Genomic DNA, 18,025 nt, shown 5'->3' on the forward strand with positions numbered 1-18,025 from the left:
TAATATGCTCACTTAGTTGCCTCAAAGTCCGCATACCATTGCAGGTAAAGTACCTTTGACTCTAAAGCTACTGATCCAGTTGTTAATCTGATAAAAAGTATAAAAAGTAAATTAAATATTCTATGTTTTCATACTTTGAGGCACTCCATAGGGTTATAAGAATATGGAGGCTTTGCATATGGTACTACTGAAAGTCCTCTTAGCTATAAGAAAACCGAGACTAATCATTGTAGAGTTTTCCTTGCAAAAATGGACTTTAACATATGCTTACAAATTAGGAATTTAGTTAGGGCTCTTTATTGTAGAGATGCTATAGATAGACTCTTAGGATATTTTGATGTGTCTTTCAAAAATATATTTTATAGGGTACATATGCGACAGTATATAAAGGAAGAAGTAAATTGACAGAGAATTTGGTGGCATTAAAAGAGATCCGGTTGGAACATGAAGAAGGTGCACCCTGTACAGCTATAAGAGAAGGTAAAATTAGATCTTTGTGAGCAGAATGTATAAAAGAGTTTATATAGAATGTTTTAAAACCAAAGCTGCATAACAAGAATTCATTTTTTTTTGTAAGTAGAAAGAGCTCAGATATAGAGGACTGGGAGATATATTTAGACATTAAAACTAATTTTTAAAGTAAAAATATTTAACAGTATTAATTATTGTATAGTTTATAGTGAGATACTATGAAGTCACTAAAAATTATTGTCATGGAAAAATATTTGACATTGGGAAATGTTATATATTATCTATGGGGAAAAGCAAACTATAAATTGATATATACAGAATGTAAATACCATGATACCATTTTTTTTTAAAGCTAGATTATCCAGAAAATGGCTTGAAGCAACTCATGAGCAATTTGGAGGAAAAAAATGGTATCTTAAACTATATCTAAATTAATCTTGTAAGTCTCAATAAGTTAATATTTGAGAAAAAACAGAAGATGATGTTATGGAGAATATTACTGTAACATTGGGAATAGTTTTAAGTATTAAAAACAAGCCCAAAGCCATTAAATAAAAGAAAAAATGATTCTATTAAAATTTATACTACAGATCCCATTGGTGAATTTTTGTTTTACACTGAAGAGAATCTTACACTCAGTTCATGTGTTAAACTTCAGGTTTTTATAGTCTGGCTACCACAGACTAAATAATTGACTTTCTTTTCTTTTTTGCAGTTTCACTATTAAAGGATCTAAAACATGCAAATATAGTAACCTTACATGATATTGTTCATACAGATAAATCTTTGACTCTGGTTTTTGAGTATCTGGTAAGCATTTAACAAAAATTCAGTATTTACTTTTGCTCTAATGAAACATAGGAAATTGAGTTCACAGCTCCAGGGCATTGCTGTTTAGTTATTGGTATTTAATTAAATTATGTGTTGTGCATTCAGTATCTTTTCTCCAAGAAAAAAAAAAACTTTTAAAAATTATATACTGTTAAAAGTAAATCACCCATGCCTTCTGAGAAGTATGTATCACATATCACATAGTAAAGTACTGTATTTTTTCAGGATAAAGACCTAAAACAGTACATGGATGACTGTGGAAACATCATGAGTATGCACAATGTAAAGGTATGTTTTAGTGTGTCATTTTAAATAGCCCTTATATTTTTCAGACATAAAAAGGAACAGGAATATATAGAAATAGTAATTTTAGAGTTTTCAAAACATATAAATATGTAGTGTGTGGAAACTGCTGCTTAGAATTTCTTCAGGCCTGTTGTTCAGCTTCCTGCCTTGGCTTATTCTTAATGTCCTAATGCTCTATTTTTCACCTACATGTAAGCTGAAGATACATTCTTGAATCCTCTGTACTTGAGGCTCTTTTTCGTCAACTCCAGAGAATTGAAGTCCTTCTGTGTTCCACATCCCCTTTTCTACCAAAATGTACAAAAAAGTGTACCATTAGCTTTATAGGAATTGCTTTTTTCAGAGAGTCATTCAGAGCTCTACAGTGCTAATTCCCTTTTCTGAATCATAGCAGATTTCGAAGGCTGAGTAGGAGGTGCAGAAAGTAAAGTACCCAGAGGGTGGGTGATAGAAGCTGGTTTAGGTTATTTTTATAGCACATAATTTGCCAGAGCTATGCAGCACCATTCTCTTTGACACCTCAGAATTTTTATAAAACCACCAGTTCCAATGCCTTATTTTAACAACACTGTCCCAGATCAGGTTTTTTTTGGCGGGTGGGGGTAGATGTTGGTTAGTTGTTTTGCCAGAATATCATAATCAGATTGTAAGCCTTAGTAGGCCTGTGAGCTTATGAGGATATATTTATTTTAAATCATTTTCTATAACAAATGGACTATTACTATGCAGAGTTTCATTTCACTTTATTTTCAATATTTATTTTCATAGAAATTGTCAGACTAGAAAAATAGGTAGATGCTTCAAATAAAATAATAAATTATAAAATTCAGAGAACAACTATATCAGGAAAGGCTTTGTACTTAAGGATGCGGGTTTTTTTTTTCTTTGACTCTTCTAGGCCAGTTGCTTTTTGTTTACCGTAACATGCTTACCAAAGGATTGTCTTATTATTTGTAAGACTAATTTCTATTCATTTGTTTCTGTAGCTGTTTTTGTACCAAATTCTACGTGGTTTGGCATATTGCCACAGAAGAAAGGTATTGCACCGAGACTTGAAACCACAGAACCTACTCATTAATGAAAAAGGAGAATTAAAGCTAGCAGATTTTGGTATGGATGTATAAGATATTTATAAATAGTTCCAGGTGGTTACATTTATAAGAACAACTGTGTGATTGCTTTTATGTGAGTTTGGAAATTTTCTCTGTAGCCCATGGAATAAGATATTTGATAAAACTTTGGTGGGTGAGTTATGTTCATGAATGCCAAAAGGCACCAGTTCTCAGGCATGGTCTTTAGACCCCTAAGCGTCCTGAGACCCTTTCAGGGCATCTCCAAAGGTGTATTTTATCAAAATTATACTAAAAGTTACTTGCCTTTTTCACTGTGTTAATACCTGCAGTGATAGTCCAGAAGCACTAAGGGGTAAAGCTACTGGTTTGTGCATTAATATAAATTAAGGCAGTGGCACCAAATTGTACTTAGTAGTCATTGTGTTCTTCACCACTATATACACTTGGGGGAAAAAGTGTCAGTTACGTATAAAAAGATATTTGATGAAGTAGTAAAACTAATTCATTTTTATTAAATCTCCATCTTTAAGTACATGTCTTTTTAGTATTTTATGTAATGAAATGAGAAGTATACATAAAACCCATTTGCTGTACATGGAAATACTGTGGTTTATCTCAAGGAATAGTGTTTATGTGAATGCAAACTGAATTAACCCTTTTTTTCAAGAACATCATTTTTACTTAAAAAAATGACTGACGGACAAACTATGGGTACTCAGACTTAGGTATTTTGGCGCACGTTTTCTTGGAAATAAGTGAGCCTATCACTTCAAGGAAAACAACTGAAAGTATTTCTTGCCAATAGGAAGGTTTGAGTTTTCAAGCAAAAATTAAATTTTGGAAATTTGGATCTGCCGCTTTGAGCTCGATATTTTCCCCATACTTAAAAGACTTTACTGGTGAGATCAGTGGTGATATTAACAAATGTGGGGTTTTTTTATATGTTTAGAAATCTGTAAGCATTTGGAATATCTGTATAACCTAGGGAATCAATATTTTCCAAATGACTAGTACTTACATGATACTACAGAATCATGCATGGGTAAAAGATCCACTTAAAGTACAAGATAGACCAGTGAATTTTAATGTAACAAGAGTATGAGAAGTTTACTAATATAATTTCAGTTACCACATAATGTTTAAGAAATTAAATCTGATGTAGTGTCAAAGAAGAATATGCACAATTTTCAGAAAAGGCTGTTTAAATGCTCTTCCTCTTTCCAACTTCGTATCTATGTGAGATCTCATTCTCTTCCTATACTTCAAAGCAACATATCACAACAGATTGAATGCAAAAGCAGTTGTGAGAATCTAAGAGTCTTCTTTTAAAATAGACTACAAAAATTTGAATAAGACCATTTGTACTGATTTTTATTTTCCTTTAGAAAAAATCTTTTTCATAAAAATTCATGTTAATATATAATAAGTGGTGATTTTAATGAATAAGTTTTAAATTTTTCTCAGTTTTTCTAATATGGCAAATATCAATCAATATAAATAAAAGCTGTTTGGGTCCTCAGTAATTTTAAATTTTGATAAAAGGGGTCCTGAGACTAAAGAGTTTAAATGCCACTACTGAAAGGTGGTTCTTTAATATTCTTGCCACCATGACTTTGTATTTATATGCTTATTAACTAATTAATTAATGCTATTTTTCTGTCTCTCTTTAGCTAACCCAATTTTAATGAGATTACATGTTCCTTTTGCTTCTAGGAAGTAAATTTTTTTACATTAAAGAAACTTTGTATAGTAGCTTTTTTTTTTTTTTTTAATATTCCACATTTTGAGAGTTTCAGTACTCTAATAGAACGTGGTTTTAAAAAGCCAGTGCAGTTTTTACAATTAGCACTTCATCATTTTTCATAAGTGATATTTACTTTTGGAGTATTGCACTAAATTTGAAAATATAAGTGTTTCAAGTATTGCTTTGTTAATAATTAAAAACTCACTAAGTGGTGAGTTTATTCAGGAAATTCCTATACTTTTACTCATTTAACTTTACTATTTGAAAGTAGGTTAGTATTGTTCCTTCCTTAAAAAAAGGAAACGGGTATAGGTCACATGTGTTTAAACTTATGAGTTATTTGCATATGCTCATGTACATTATACAGTCTGTTGGGCACAGTTTATGTTGTTACTTTCCTTATAATTGTTATTTTCTCTCTCTTTTGGTTTTTGTTGTTGTTTTGTTTTGTTTTGTTTTGCTGAGCTGCATTTACTGGTCCTTATTCCTTAATCCTAAAATGAATAGCAGTGATAGAGAAACCCTGCTTGGCTATTAGAAATGAAAAATTTACTTTTTGGGGGAAATGCTGTGAGTGCTTTAAATTTTGCTTCTAACAAAACAAGCCAAGCGAATTTATCTTTTCACAGGCCAACGAGAAATTCTGATTATTCCATGAGATAGTACAATCAGTTTTGTCTCTGCTTTTAGTTATTTATTTTTTATTGGTTGTGTAGTAAATATACTTAAGGACTGCAAGTAAAGGAGGGTCATGTAACTTTGAGTATTTTATTGTAAATTGATCTTGAAAATTCTCTCCTTTTTCCTGTGATTGATGAAATTCAGATCTAGGGAAGTACTAATATAGACAGACATTTTCATTAATAACAGAAAATGGCTTCTATAATTATACCATATCACAATTAATTTGGTTTGAAAGAGATTATTTCTTTTCATACCAATACTGAAATACTAATTGTGAACCAGGAGTCTGTTTGAACAAGCACCCTATTTCAGAATTCTCTCAGGAGCAGGAGAGTAAGGTACTGAGGAAACTGTAACTTGCAGTTGCTTTGATGCTATGCTTATAGGTTATAGAATAAGCAAACTTGTGGCCCTGTCTTTTGTTCCCACATAACCCACTATTAATATCAGGAAGAGATACTAGAAAGCTGTCCACATCTTGCTAATTACCAAAGTTGGTAGGAAAATAATTTGTTGAACTTATTTTATCAAGTTGGGTTGGTAGAGTAAGACTTGTAATTATAAATAAGCTAGTGTCAACATTGTTCCAGTTATACCGTTTAGCTTTTTGTTTATACTAAACAAAAATACTGTGAGTGCTGCCTAACTATTTAAAGTTCTGGTTTTGAGTGCTTTTATCCAGTTTAATAAAGGATTGAATTATCCTTTTATGACATTTTTCATATTTAATATTTTAATCAAATATATAAAGTTATACATAACAAATCACAGCCTAAAAATGAACTATTCCTTGTTATTTGAAATAAACTACATGTTAGAGTAAATTTATATTTCTTCAGGTATCTTTTAGAGTTGCTTCTTCAAGTGATCAGAATTTGGAGGCTTAGAGATAGTAAAAACAACTCTCATGCCAGTGGCTAAAGAGATGAAGTTGTAACTCTTGCCTTTATTTCTGGATAACCAGTGAATTCCATTTTAAATTGGCAAAGAAATGGCACAGGGTTTTCATCATTTACATTAATAATAGCCAAAGGCAGCATGGTCCGTTTTATTTAAAATTATCCTTAAATATGACTTCAAACTTAAAGTACACAATAGCAGTGTAATTTAGTCTAAGAAAACTAAAATTGGTATAGCAAATGAAAGTTGGAATCAGGTTAAAAAAGGTAACAGAAGCCTATAGCTGTAAGAAGTAAAACTCTCTCTCCCATTGGCCTATTTGGCATTAATTTAAGTTCCACTTGGAAATAATTTTGGCACCATGATTCATTGAAAGCAAGTATCTTAAGTTTAGATTAACCCAGACACTGTATCAGGTGCTTTCACATGCATAAAAATAAACATAGTCTCTGATTGTGGAATTGTTACTATTTAATTACATAAAGATTTGCTTACCCAAGACCACGCACACTCAAAAAAAATTCATAAAACTGATTTTTTAAACTTCAGGAAACTAGACAGTAGCTGTCTCAGACATAAAAAAAACACTTGTGACTGAAGTCATGGTGAAGATAAGGGTTGGGAAATCCTTTATAGCCATTTCTTAATTGTTTTCTTTTCCCTATGAAGGGCTAGCCAGAGCCAAGTCAGTTCCCACGAAGACCTACTCCAATGAAGTCGTCACACTGTGGTACCGGCCACCTGATGTGCTTCTCGGTTCTTCAGAGTACTCGACACAGATTGACATGTGGTAAATACATGCAAATGTTATTGCCATTTATAATTTTGAAAGAATGTAGCTGTTCACACAGCACACTGAGAGATATTTGACTTTTAAGGAGATAATACTTTAAAGAGCGACAATAGGGGCGCCTGGGTGGCTCGGTTGTTAAGCATCTGCCTTCAGCTCAGGTCATGATCCCAGGGTCCTGGGATCGAGCCCCACATCGGGCTCTCTGCTCAGCGGGAAGCCTGCTTCTCCTTCTCCCACTCCCCCTGCTTGTGTTCCCTCTCTCTGTCAAATAAATAAATAAAATCTTTAAAAAAAAAAAGTAAAGAGCAACAGTATAAGCAATAATTAAAAGTTTTGACACATGAGTAAGATCACTTAGGTTTACCAGTTCTGCCACTTATAACTATATAATAACCTTATTCAAATTACTGGACTTGCCTCAGTTTCCTCATTTAAAGAAATGGGAATAGTAACAATAACTACTTTAAAAGGCTGTTCTGTGGATAATGTTAATACCAAGTGAGCCTAATACATAAAAAGCATTTAGAAGAATGTTTAGTACATCATAGTTTAAAATAAAATTATTCTTTTTTTTTTTTTAAAGATTTATTTATTTGACACAGAGAGAGACAGCGAGAGCAGGAACACAAGCAGGGGGAGTGGGAGAGGGAGAAGCAGGCTTCCCGCCGAGCAGGGAGCCCGATGTGGGACTCGATCCCAGGACTCTGGGATCATGACCTGAGCCGAAGGCAGACGCTTAACGACTGAGCCACCCAGGCGCCCTAAAATAAAATTATTCTTATCATCATTTAATATTCATAAAAATCCACTTGGCCTTAAGTCAGTCTAAGAATAAAAAAATATGGTAGCCATCTTCCTCATATCCCACTCTGATCATGACATTCGTTTACTCAAATACCTTTGTTGCTTCCCCAATTCATTACCTATTGAGTAAGATATAATTCATCAATCTGATACTTAATGATCTCCATAAAACGTCTCTGAACTATCTTTTCCAACTTATATTAGACTGTTCCTCTATATAAATATTCCCTTTTAGCCAAATGGTTACTCACCATATCTCAAAACTAACCTGGGCTTTCCTACCTTTGCACTTGTGTTCATACTAGTCCACGCATCTGGAATGTCTACTATGCGTCTCTGTGCCTAGGAACTTTCAAAACAGAGCTTTTCATAAATCCTTTCTGAATACAACCTAGCATCCAGTGACAAATACCTTCCTCTGAAATGTGGTTGCATTTATTGACTATATAATGCAATGATAAGTCATAGGCTTCCTCCTGTTGTCTTGCATTGAACAATTACATATAATTTTGTATAACATTTTTTAAACTTATTTTTTAAATTGTGGTAAAATATACATAATATAAAACTTACCATTTTAACCTATTTTAGTTGTACAGTTCTTTGGCATTAAGTATTCACATTGTTGTGCAACCTTAACGCTCCAGACCTTTTTTCATCTTGCAGAACTGAGACTCCATACCCATTAGACAACTCCCCATTTCCTCCTCCCTCCAGCCACTGGCAGCTACCATTCTACTTTCCATCTCTGTGAATTTGACATTTCTAAGCACCTCATATGGGTAGAATGATCTAGTATGTCCTTTTGTGACTGGTTTATTTCACATAGCATAAATGTCTTCAAGTTTCATCCATGTTGTAGAGATGTAGTCAGAATTGCATTCATCTTTAAGACTGAATAATCATTGTATATGTATGCTACATTTTGTTTATCCATTTGTTGGTGGACATATGGGTTGTTTCTACCTTTTGGCTATTATGAGTAATGCTGCTATGGCCGTAGGTGACAAATCTGTCTTTGAGACTCTACTTTCAGTTCTTTTGGGTATATACTTAGGAGTGGAATTGCTGGATCATATGGTAATTGTATTTTAAATTATTTTGAGGGATAACCATACTGTTTTCCATAGTGGCTCCATCATTGTAACTTTTTGTATACCATTTTAATATGTAAAATTTTACATACGGTGGTTAGATTGTGAGCCAGCCCTTTAACAGAAGGGACTGTGTCTTAAGGGTATTGACACAGATTCTAGAAGGTAGTATTTATTCACTGAATCCCCATACATTTCTTTTCCTTCTCATACACACTCACCATCTTGCACCTATATGTTCTATCTCTGCTTCCTGCATAAAAGTATCTTGAATCATTTGCTTCTCCCTATCCCTGCTACCCACTAAGATGTAATAGGCATTAAATCACTATTAGCTATTGGTATGTTTTTCTTCAAGGGTCATACAGAGGAGAGCTGGACATTTTAAGGTAGGGCAGAGGAGGGGAGATGGAGGAGTGGATCTAGCAACCTGGAAGTAGAGACAAATAGGATACATATTGACAAATTAGCTTAGCTGAAAAAAATCTCTGTAGGAGGTTTTCTAGCTGACTGATATAAAATTCTCCATCTCCAAAGGCAATCTTAAGGAAAAGATAATTGTCCTTCATAATATGTAAATGGATTGCTCATCATTTTTTTATGATATATCTTAAAGGGGTGTTGGTTGCATTTTCTTTGAAATGGCTTCTGGAAGACCTCTGTTTCCAGGATCAACTGTGGAAGATGAATTGCACTTGATTTTCCGACTGCTAGGTAACAAATATTTTCCCAGTAATTTGTTTCCTGCAATTGTGACTAGCTAGATAAGACTATATATTTAAAAATATATATTTAAAAATTTGGTACTGAGACTAAGATAGCTGTTATAAGAATTATAATTAGTTGGGGCACCTGGCTGGCCCTGTCAGTGGAGCATGGTGACTCGTAATCTATGGGTTGTGAGTTCGAGCCCCATGTTGGGTGTAGAGACTACTTAAAAATAAAATCTTAAAAAAAAAAAAAAAAAAAAAACCTGATTACAGAGAAAAGAATTATAATCAGCATAATTATAAAGATAGAGCCTTCTATATAACTTCTCTTTTTCATTTACTAAGTTCTGCCTTTGCATTAAAAATTGTATGCAAGAACAGAGAAGAGAAATATTGTTGAAAATTGACCTTTAGCATATTATTAGGAAATATTTCTAGGTTAGGTATCAGTTAAGCATTATGGCATTTTTATGGCATCATTGCATAATCCCAAAAAAAGTCAGTATGTGTTTACTATTTCTGTCATTTTGCTTTCAGTTGAAATAGTAAAATCAGCTACTAAATGTAAATTGTTCTTTAAGACACTTTTAGTTCTCCTTATTTATATATATTTGTGTATATACAAGTTTTTATATGTTTACAAATAAAAAAAATTTTTTTTTAAATTCAGGAACACCATCTCAGGAAACTTGGCCAGGTGTTTCTTCAAATGATGAGTTCAAGAACTACAACTTTCCAAAATACAAACCACAGCCTCTCATTAACCATGCACCCAGGTATTTTTTTTCTTTTTCTTTAAGTTAAAGGGGGAAAACCCACATGAATCTTTCCAGTCTCTTGAAGCATTAGCTGCAGTAAGGATTCAGGGAAAAATATATAATACACATACAGAGTTCTTAAATATTTTAGGATCTGATTTGAATCTGGATGAATTTCTTTCTTCCTTTTGTCAGATTAATTTTATAATTCAGAGACCAAGATACGTAAATCATAGAACCGAGCTATAAATAAAATGAATATAGAACATCCATATTAGAATTCTAGAGTTTATGTAGATTGTTCCCTCTCTCAGAAAGAAGACATTGGTTAATGCCGTAATCAGTACCATGAAGACCGTGATAAAATTTTTGTTTTGCTTCCTATGGAATTATTCTGTATTTATTTACAAAAACCTAAGTGTTATAAGTAAAATCTTGACTCTGACCCAAGATGACCCATCAGTATTTGGCCAATGTTAATGACATGATTTGTATTTGAAGAATGTAAACTCTTTCTGACCCCTCATATCCTAAATGTTGGTCATTTCATTCACGTCTCTCAGATCTACCCCCAGATCCATTTAAAACCCCCATTAAAATTTCAGTCAGAACATTTCTACTTATGGAATTATTACATTTTCAGTAAGTAACAAAGAATAACCCCTTTGACTGTGTTTTTCATGTTTCCTTTAAAAAAATAGAGTACACTCAGATACCAAATAAGGTCAATGTCTTTTAATCAAAAGACATTCACATTGCTCACGACGTAACACACTTGGCTCTAGTTCCATTTATTCTCAAGCTAGAGAGAGTAGAAAAAACAGTTCTGGTACCAAAAATATTTTTAAAGTATTTATGTGAATTGATGTTCTTATTGTTACTATAGCAACTGATAACATTCTAAGTAGACTTTCTTAGGCAGAATAATACTATGTGCAGGGCTTTTTGTGTGTATCTCTTCCTTCTAAATAGCATAAATCCTATTTTTGTCATTTATATGTTGCTTACTATTGTAGTGTCCAGTGCAGAAGGTTGAATCTCTTCTTTAAAGCAGGTTCTCCATGACCTTAGCCCCTAGTTTGTTTGTGCCCAAGGAGCTCTGGATATTTGTCAGAATGGCAAACTACAAAGGATTAGTCTGGAGAATGTCTAGGCTACAGCATCCACATACCCACTAAGAGCACTTGGGAAAATATTTCTTTATTCATAATTGTGTTTTTTGCCAGTGAAAGGCATGCAAAATAGAACCTGTGATTTCTGATCAAGAGATTGTCCCATTAAAATAGTCCCCAAACCCTCTACTTACTTACTAAATGGATTTCATCACTATAATTATCATCTTTATTGATTACCTCATTGATTTTGTAGCCCTAATTTTTAATTAAGTTTTATGATGTCATTGTGGCATATTTACATTGAACTTTATAGGTTCTAGTACCCAGTTCTCCATAGACTACCCTGTAAAAACATGTTGAATGAGTCATCTGTGTTTATTGTGAACCACAGTGATACATTCGGAGTTACTTGTCTTTATTTTCACCTATACAGTAAGAAAATGGTGCTTTTGTATCTTGCCTATAGTGGAACAGTATGAAAATGATACACATAACTTCAGCTTTTGTGATAATAAGGGTTACTTTGAGACAGAATGGTGATTTTAAAAAATTCTTTAATTACCTAATTTGTTCTTCATTACTGAAAATTTGAGTCAAAGCCCAGTTTTTTATAGTTTCTTCTTAAACAAGTAGCAAGGTAAGTTTTTACGGATAAAACAGATTTGAGTCTATTTGAAAGCAACAGGAGTGGCTATTTTAGAGCACTTGAAGTTAGCAGGTTAAAACATTAGGGAAATAGTTTTATTTGAAAAGTTGCTGTCAGCTAAGATAAAAGAATAAATTACCATTTGTTTTTTGTTGTTTTTAGGTTAGACTCTGAGGGAATTGAGTTAATAACAAAGTTTCTTCAGGTAAGTTACGTCTTACTTTGTAATCACTAAGCCTCAGTTTCTCTGCATCTGTAGAATGGGATCAGTATAACATGCTTAAGTATTTGTCATGACAGTTAAATAAGATTATTGTAGTATCTGGCATGCTTAAGGCATATGCGTAAGTAAAAAAATAATGATGGTTTCTCTTAATGTGTATGGGTCTCTCATTGTGACTTAGAACTCTGAGGTCGTCACCTTCTGGCATTGATCAACTATGTCAGGGCCATGTTCTCTGCAATTCATATTCTCTTATGTTCTTTTTCTTTTCTTTATACTTACAGCCTTAGAGGCTGCTGCACCTACAAATACCATTTATATCTTCTATTCAAAGCAGTAAGAAGAGAGGATAAGGGTGTCAGCCATAATCACCCACTTGAATCTGGAAAGCAAAGGCTTTTCCAGAAACCCCTGCAAAGCTTCATCCTAAGTCTCATTGGCCAGAACATTAATTTAAGTAAGAGAGGCTGGGAATTGGGGAACAAGATTATCATAGTTAGCCTAAACTTAAAACAGTTATGATTCATGATTGATCCGCTGGATTTGGAAGCATGGGCCCCTTAAACAAATCTAGATTATCTCAAGGAAAAAAGGGAAATGGGTATCCAATAGGTAATTTAATAATATCTGTCATAAAAATATTGGATATATTTCCAGTGATCCTTTGGTGTTCATGAGGAAAAGGAACGCCAAAGGTCAGATATTTTAATTTTTTTTATCACTTCAGAAAATACAGGGAATCTAAATTTTTAGAATATCCAACTTCATCTTGGAAATTTGGAACTGAGATATAGTCATTACTATATAATCTCAGTAGTAACTCACATTTGAGTATATCTGGTGTACTCCAAATTGGGTCTTAAAAAGCAGTCATTGTATTATAAATAAGATAAAAGTAGCTCTAAATGCTAATCTGCCTCCCCTCATAATGTTTAGAGAAAAAGTTAATGAAGCAGTTCTTTGCTTTTTCACAGTACGAATCTAAGAAAAGGGTTTCAGCAGAAGAGGCCATGAAACATGTATACTTTCGAAGTTTGGGACCAAGAATACATACTTTACCTGAAAGTAAGAAAAATTCTAAAGTCCCCCTTACCCCCCCCCCCCCCCCACCATTTTCATTTGTCCAGTATTGGAGACTGGGGTGAATTAGGGGTTTAGGAAGAGATTGTTGTTGGTTTGTTTGTTTTTTTTTTTTAGATTTTATTTATTTATTTGACAGAGAGAGACACAGCAAGAGAGGGAACACATGCAGGGGGAGTGGGAGAGGGAGAAGCAGGCTTTCCACGAAGCAGGGAGCCCGACGTGGGGTCGATCCCAAGACCCCGGGATTATGACCTGAGCCGAAGGCAGATGCCTCACGACTGAGCCACCCAGGCGCCCCGTTGTTGGTTTTTAAGCATAAAATTTTAGTCTTTTTGTAACCAGATCAGAATTCCTTGAAGGGAAGTGTGTCTGATTTGCATATGTTTTAATTTGTTTCTTTTTTTTTTTTTTTTAAGACTTACTTATTTTAGAGAAAGTGAGTGAGTGAGAACGTGCCCCTGCGAGTAGGGGGAGGGGCAGAGGGAGAGAATCTTCGAGCAGACTTCCTGCTGAGCTTGGAGCCCAACGTGGGGCTCAAGTGGGGCTTGACCCCACAACCCATGAGAACTTGACCCGAGCTGAAACCAAGAGTCAGACGCCCAACTGACTGAGCCACCCAGGCACCCCCTTAATTTGTTTCTTTTTAACACTGAACACATTGCCACTGCTCTGTAAGAAATCAATAGTACTTAGGCGTGGGTTATTAATCTTATTAGACTTAAATTGGAAAATGCCATCTGATGATAGACATTGTCATTAGGCCCATTCTGGATTGCTTTGATTCAGAGTTTCTAAAAATGGATTTCAGGCAAAGAGTAGTGAAGCACATCCAAAACATAAAATTGTTTTCTTGTGAAAGTAGATTTCCTTTTCAAGGTACAAAGATGATTTTTCTTTGCTACGGTCACTGACTTTACCATCTTCATGAAAGTGGTGAGTGTATTGTCAGTCACTAAAAGAGCTGATTTCTCATGCCTGAGTTAACTGCTTCATTTTACTCATAACCTCCTTTTAAAAGATTACCCCAACATTTTACTTTAAAACTGAGTAAGGTGAATGGGGAATTAGAATATTTAGGAACTGAGATTCCAAAAGCTTTCATTAATTTCCCATTCTCATTTACCACTAAAGAATATTGATTCATTGAGGTTTGCTAATTGGAATCAAGAATCCTTAAGACTTTTCACTTAGAACTTACCTGGATATTTTTTAATGAAAGACTATCTCTCTGGCAGAGATGGAAATGAGAAAGATGAATTACAAGTGTTTTTTTTTTTAAGATGATATTTACAGGGGCACCTGGGTGGCTCAGTCAGTTAAGCGTCTGCCTTAGGCTCAGGTCACGATCCCAGGGTTCTGGGATCAAGCCCCACATCAGACTCCCTGCTCAACGGGGAAGCCTGCTTCTCCCTCTCCCTCTGCCATCCACTTCCCCGGCTTGTACTCTCTTTCTGTCAAATAAATAAATAAAATCTTTAAAAAAAAAAACATGATATTTACATTTCATTATTAACACCCAAGTTTCATAGTTTGAGGTAGGCAGTTATGGTTGTGTACAAACCTATTGTTTTTTTTTCTGAAAATCTGCAGTTATTTTGAGGCCCTGATACCTTCTGCCATTATAAGGAGACATAAAGGACAGAGAGAATAAAAGTCAAGAAATACCTTTTGATTAGGTCTCCCAACCCCAGTAAGTCCTAGAAAGAGACAGTGTATATTCTCTGTGTGTACATATTCTAGGAGAAACATATTGGAAGCATTATTCAAAGCAGAGTTGTAGGGGAAAGTTTCTGAGGGGAGATTATTTTGTTTGGTTTCCTTCTCAAAACATTGGGACAAAGGGGAAAATAGTTCAGTAGGGCTGTAACCTTGTAAATGTAGCATAAATGTTTCGTGTTGAATCAATACACATTTTTAAACATTCTGTCTGTAGTTGGGTTATATTTGTTTTAATAATGTTAGACCTTCACCTGATAGTTTTTGTCTGTGCATTTTAGGTGTATCAATATTCAGTTTGAAAGAGATTCAGTTGCAAAAGGACCCGGGTTTTCGAAACTCTTCTTATCCAGAGACAGGTGTGTTTGTCATAAACCATTTCACGTGTCGATCATGAAATTTTGCGTGGAACCACGTTTTTGGTTTATAACTTGGTCAGTAAAATTATTGATGTAAAAACCAATGTACAGTGCATTCCACGACTGTATGTTTAGCATTGCACGTACTCACTTTTCTGTATGATGTGGGCAGCTCAGTAATTCTTCAGAGAGAAATCTGACTCAGTCAAGTCAGGGATCCTGAAAGCTGCAGATGGCACAAAGACCTTTTACAAGTGGCCTGGCTTGATCACTGCACACGCCATCCCTGGTACCTGAGGCAGAAGACACACCTTGTGCTTCCCTAGTCTTCAGGTTCATCACTTCGAAGCATAGAAGCTATAGACTGACCCCATCAACAAAAGGGTCTTTAAGACAGTGCTGATCACTCTTATCGTGGAACATTAGTTTTTGCTGGTGGGAACATTAGCTTCCTAGAGTCACCAAATACTGTATGTGGGATAAAACTGAACCTTGAACTGCCTCATAAAATGACTTTATATTTTAGGACATGGGAAGAACAGAAGACAGAGCATGCTCTTTTAAGTCTGATAAAATGGTTTCAAGCCCAGCCCCCAGCCTTTCTTATCAATCAAGGACTCAGATCTGAAGGCAATTATTTCTTTTGGTGGACTTGGAATCTCCGTTTGTCTACACTGTCCTCTTCACAGTGGAGTCTTTTTATTTCAGACGTACAGATTGTTTTTATATTTGTTGTCACAGTGTGACAATTTTTTTGTACAGTTGGTTTTAAGGTCTTCTCTGCCATTAGAGCCAGTAGGTTACAGCTGTTGATGTAACTGTAGCTGCAATTTTTGTGCAGGACTGAGAAACACAGTGCATTATTTATTGCGGAATCATTGCTGCTAAATAACTACTGTCTGTTTATTTAACACAACAGTTAAATGCCTGAAGAAGTTGCAGTGGCTTTATTAGATGTGAATGCATCTGTTTCTCCTCACGAATTGTTTTACTGCTGCATTTCTTGTTTGTTTTAAAAATTAAACTGCAGTGTTTCCTGGAATGTAAATTTAGCTTTGCTTAACAGTAAAATAAGTGAGCCATCTTGAACACTCTAAGTTCATGCTATATAATTTTTTATTGAACATCCGCAAGTAGAGTAGCTAAGAAATTGATGAGCACATATGTTTAGGAAAGCATGTGATGCAGAAGTTGATTCAAGCAAGTGAACACCTGATATAGGGATCTCACATTAGATACCAGTAAATTAAAGCACCAAAATTATTTATTTTTACCTTTCCTCATTTTAGAAATATTTACTGCATATTATTGGATATGTGTATACTAATACACTTACCTGTTTTACATTGTGCTTTAATTTAGTTAAAACTAAACCATACAAGTCCAGTGAAATATGTGAGGTCTTGTTTTCGTCTTAAATACGATTCTTTTATTAGAAGGGATAATACTTCTTTGGGGAGCCATTTATTTCATTTGGGGAGCTGCGTGTGTATATGTATGTTTTAATAACATTCACTTGGAATCAGCTAAAAGCTGTAATATGTCTTTGAAATGAGCCATGATAAATACAAATGAGAGAAACAAGAACTTAGAGGATTGTTTTAAAGCATTGTAGGTATTAATGTGTTTATCAGAGATAGTAAATATTACAGTTTCAATTATGCATCTCTTTGAACATCATAAACACACCTTGGTGTTGGTAAGTGTTTTAAGCATTTGTGTTAACTTTTAGGGACTATTCATTTAGTGCATCTTACAAACTACAAATCTTAATTGGTATATTTTGAAATGGTCATGTAAATTTTTGGCTTATATATCATGAAAATAATCATAACTTAATTTTTTTTTCCTGATACTCACTGTAAAACATTCAGGGGTCCTACCATTTCTGTTCAGGAAATCTTGTAGTTTATTGTTATTTAACAGTATTAAGTGAATTTTTGTATATTTCATTTTAACTTTATTTGTGAATAGTGATTGTGGCATGTTTGGGTGTTATTTTAATATTTCATGATACAGAAATTTTAATTTTTAAAAAAAATTTTCTGGAAGAAACAGATTCATGTGTAATGGTGAATATTGGACCACTACTGCTTTTCACATTTGTAAATTGGTTTTATGTTAAATCCTGTAGCCTAACAAACTGCTGTTATTTCTAACTGACAGACCTGTATTAATATCGTACTTTGAAGGTTATAAATATTATGTGGAAATTCCTCCGTTTTGTTTTGAAATTTATAATAACAAGATCTTCATGTTGTTAAAATGTGGTTTTGTTGAGTCATAGTTCTTTCTGGGGGAAGGAGGCTGTGCAGAATGGTATCATTTTCCTTTATGGGTTTCATTTTTAAGATCATGAAGTCTCACTGTGCCAGTAATGATACTTAATTTATATTTGTGCTGGCCATTCATTTAGTAATCTCTACTGTAATTTTATAGGATAGTACTCAATTATAAAGCTGTCAGATTTTTCATTTCATAGGTTATATACATGATGTTTTGCAAATTTCTTATAGTTATCTATAAGTTTGATATTCTTGCATATAAAAGGTGAAGAAATATATCCAGTAGTTATATAAAATTCTTCTTCCTAGGAAGTTCTAGGAATGTTTCTTCATTGTATTAAGGAATTTGATACTTTTTTTGATACTTGAGCACCACCATTCAGATCCTGAAAACTTTGCAATGAAGAGAATTGAAACTCAGAAATTTTGA

The 18,025-nt window shown here is 34.0% G+C and overlaps 1 protein-coding gene across 1 annotated transcript in view; it reads left to right on the forward strand.

Moving 5' to 3' along the window:
* CDK17 (cyclin dependent kinase 17) overlaps positions 1–17,687 on the forward strand; it is a 108,608-nt gene extending 90,921 nt beyond the window's left edge. The window contains exons 7-17 of the mRNA XM_044914734.1: positions 366–480; positions 1,187–1,281; positions 1,528–1,590; positions 2,595–2,718; positions 6,679–6,799; positions 9,317–9,414; positions 10,081–10,186; positions 12,092–12,134; positions 13,127–13,217; positions 15,233–15,310; positions 15,837–17,687. Of these exons, the coding sequence (XP_044770669.1) occupies positions 366–480; positions 1,187–1,281; positions 1,528–1,590; positions 2,595–2,718; positions 6,679–6,799; positions 9,317–9,414; positions 10,081–10,186; positions 12,092–12,134; positions 13,127–13,217; positions 15,233–15,310; positions 15,837–15,874 (972 nt within the window). The 3' untranslated portion in view covers positions 15,875–17,687. The remainder of the gene's footprint in view (positions 1–365; positions 481–1,186; positions 1,282–1,527; positions 1,591–2,594; positions 2,719–6,678; positions 6,800–9,316; positions 9,415–10,080; positions 10,187–12,091; positions 12,135–13,126; positions 13,218–15,232; positions 15,311–15,836) is intronic.
* The last annotated feature ends 338 nt before the right edge of the window (positions 17,688–18,025 follow it).

The sequence above is a fragment of the Neomonachus schauinslandi genome, chromosome 5 (assembly GCF_002201575.2).
Source record: "Neomonachus schauinslandi chromosome 5, ASM220157v2, whole genome shotgun sequence".
NCBI classification, from domain to species: domain Eukaryota; kingdom Metazoa; phylum Chordata; class Mammalia; order Carnivora; family Phocidae; genus Neomonachus; species Neomonachus schauinslandi.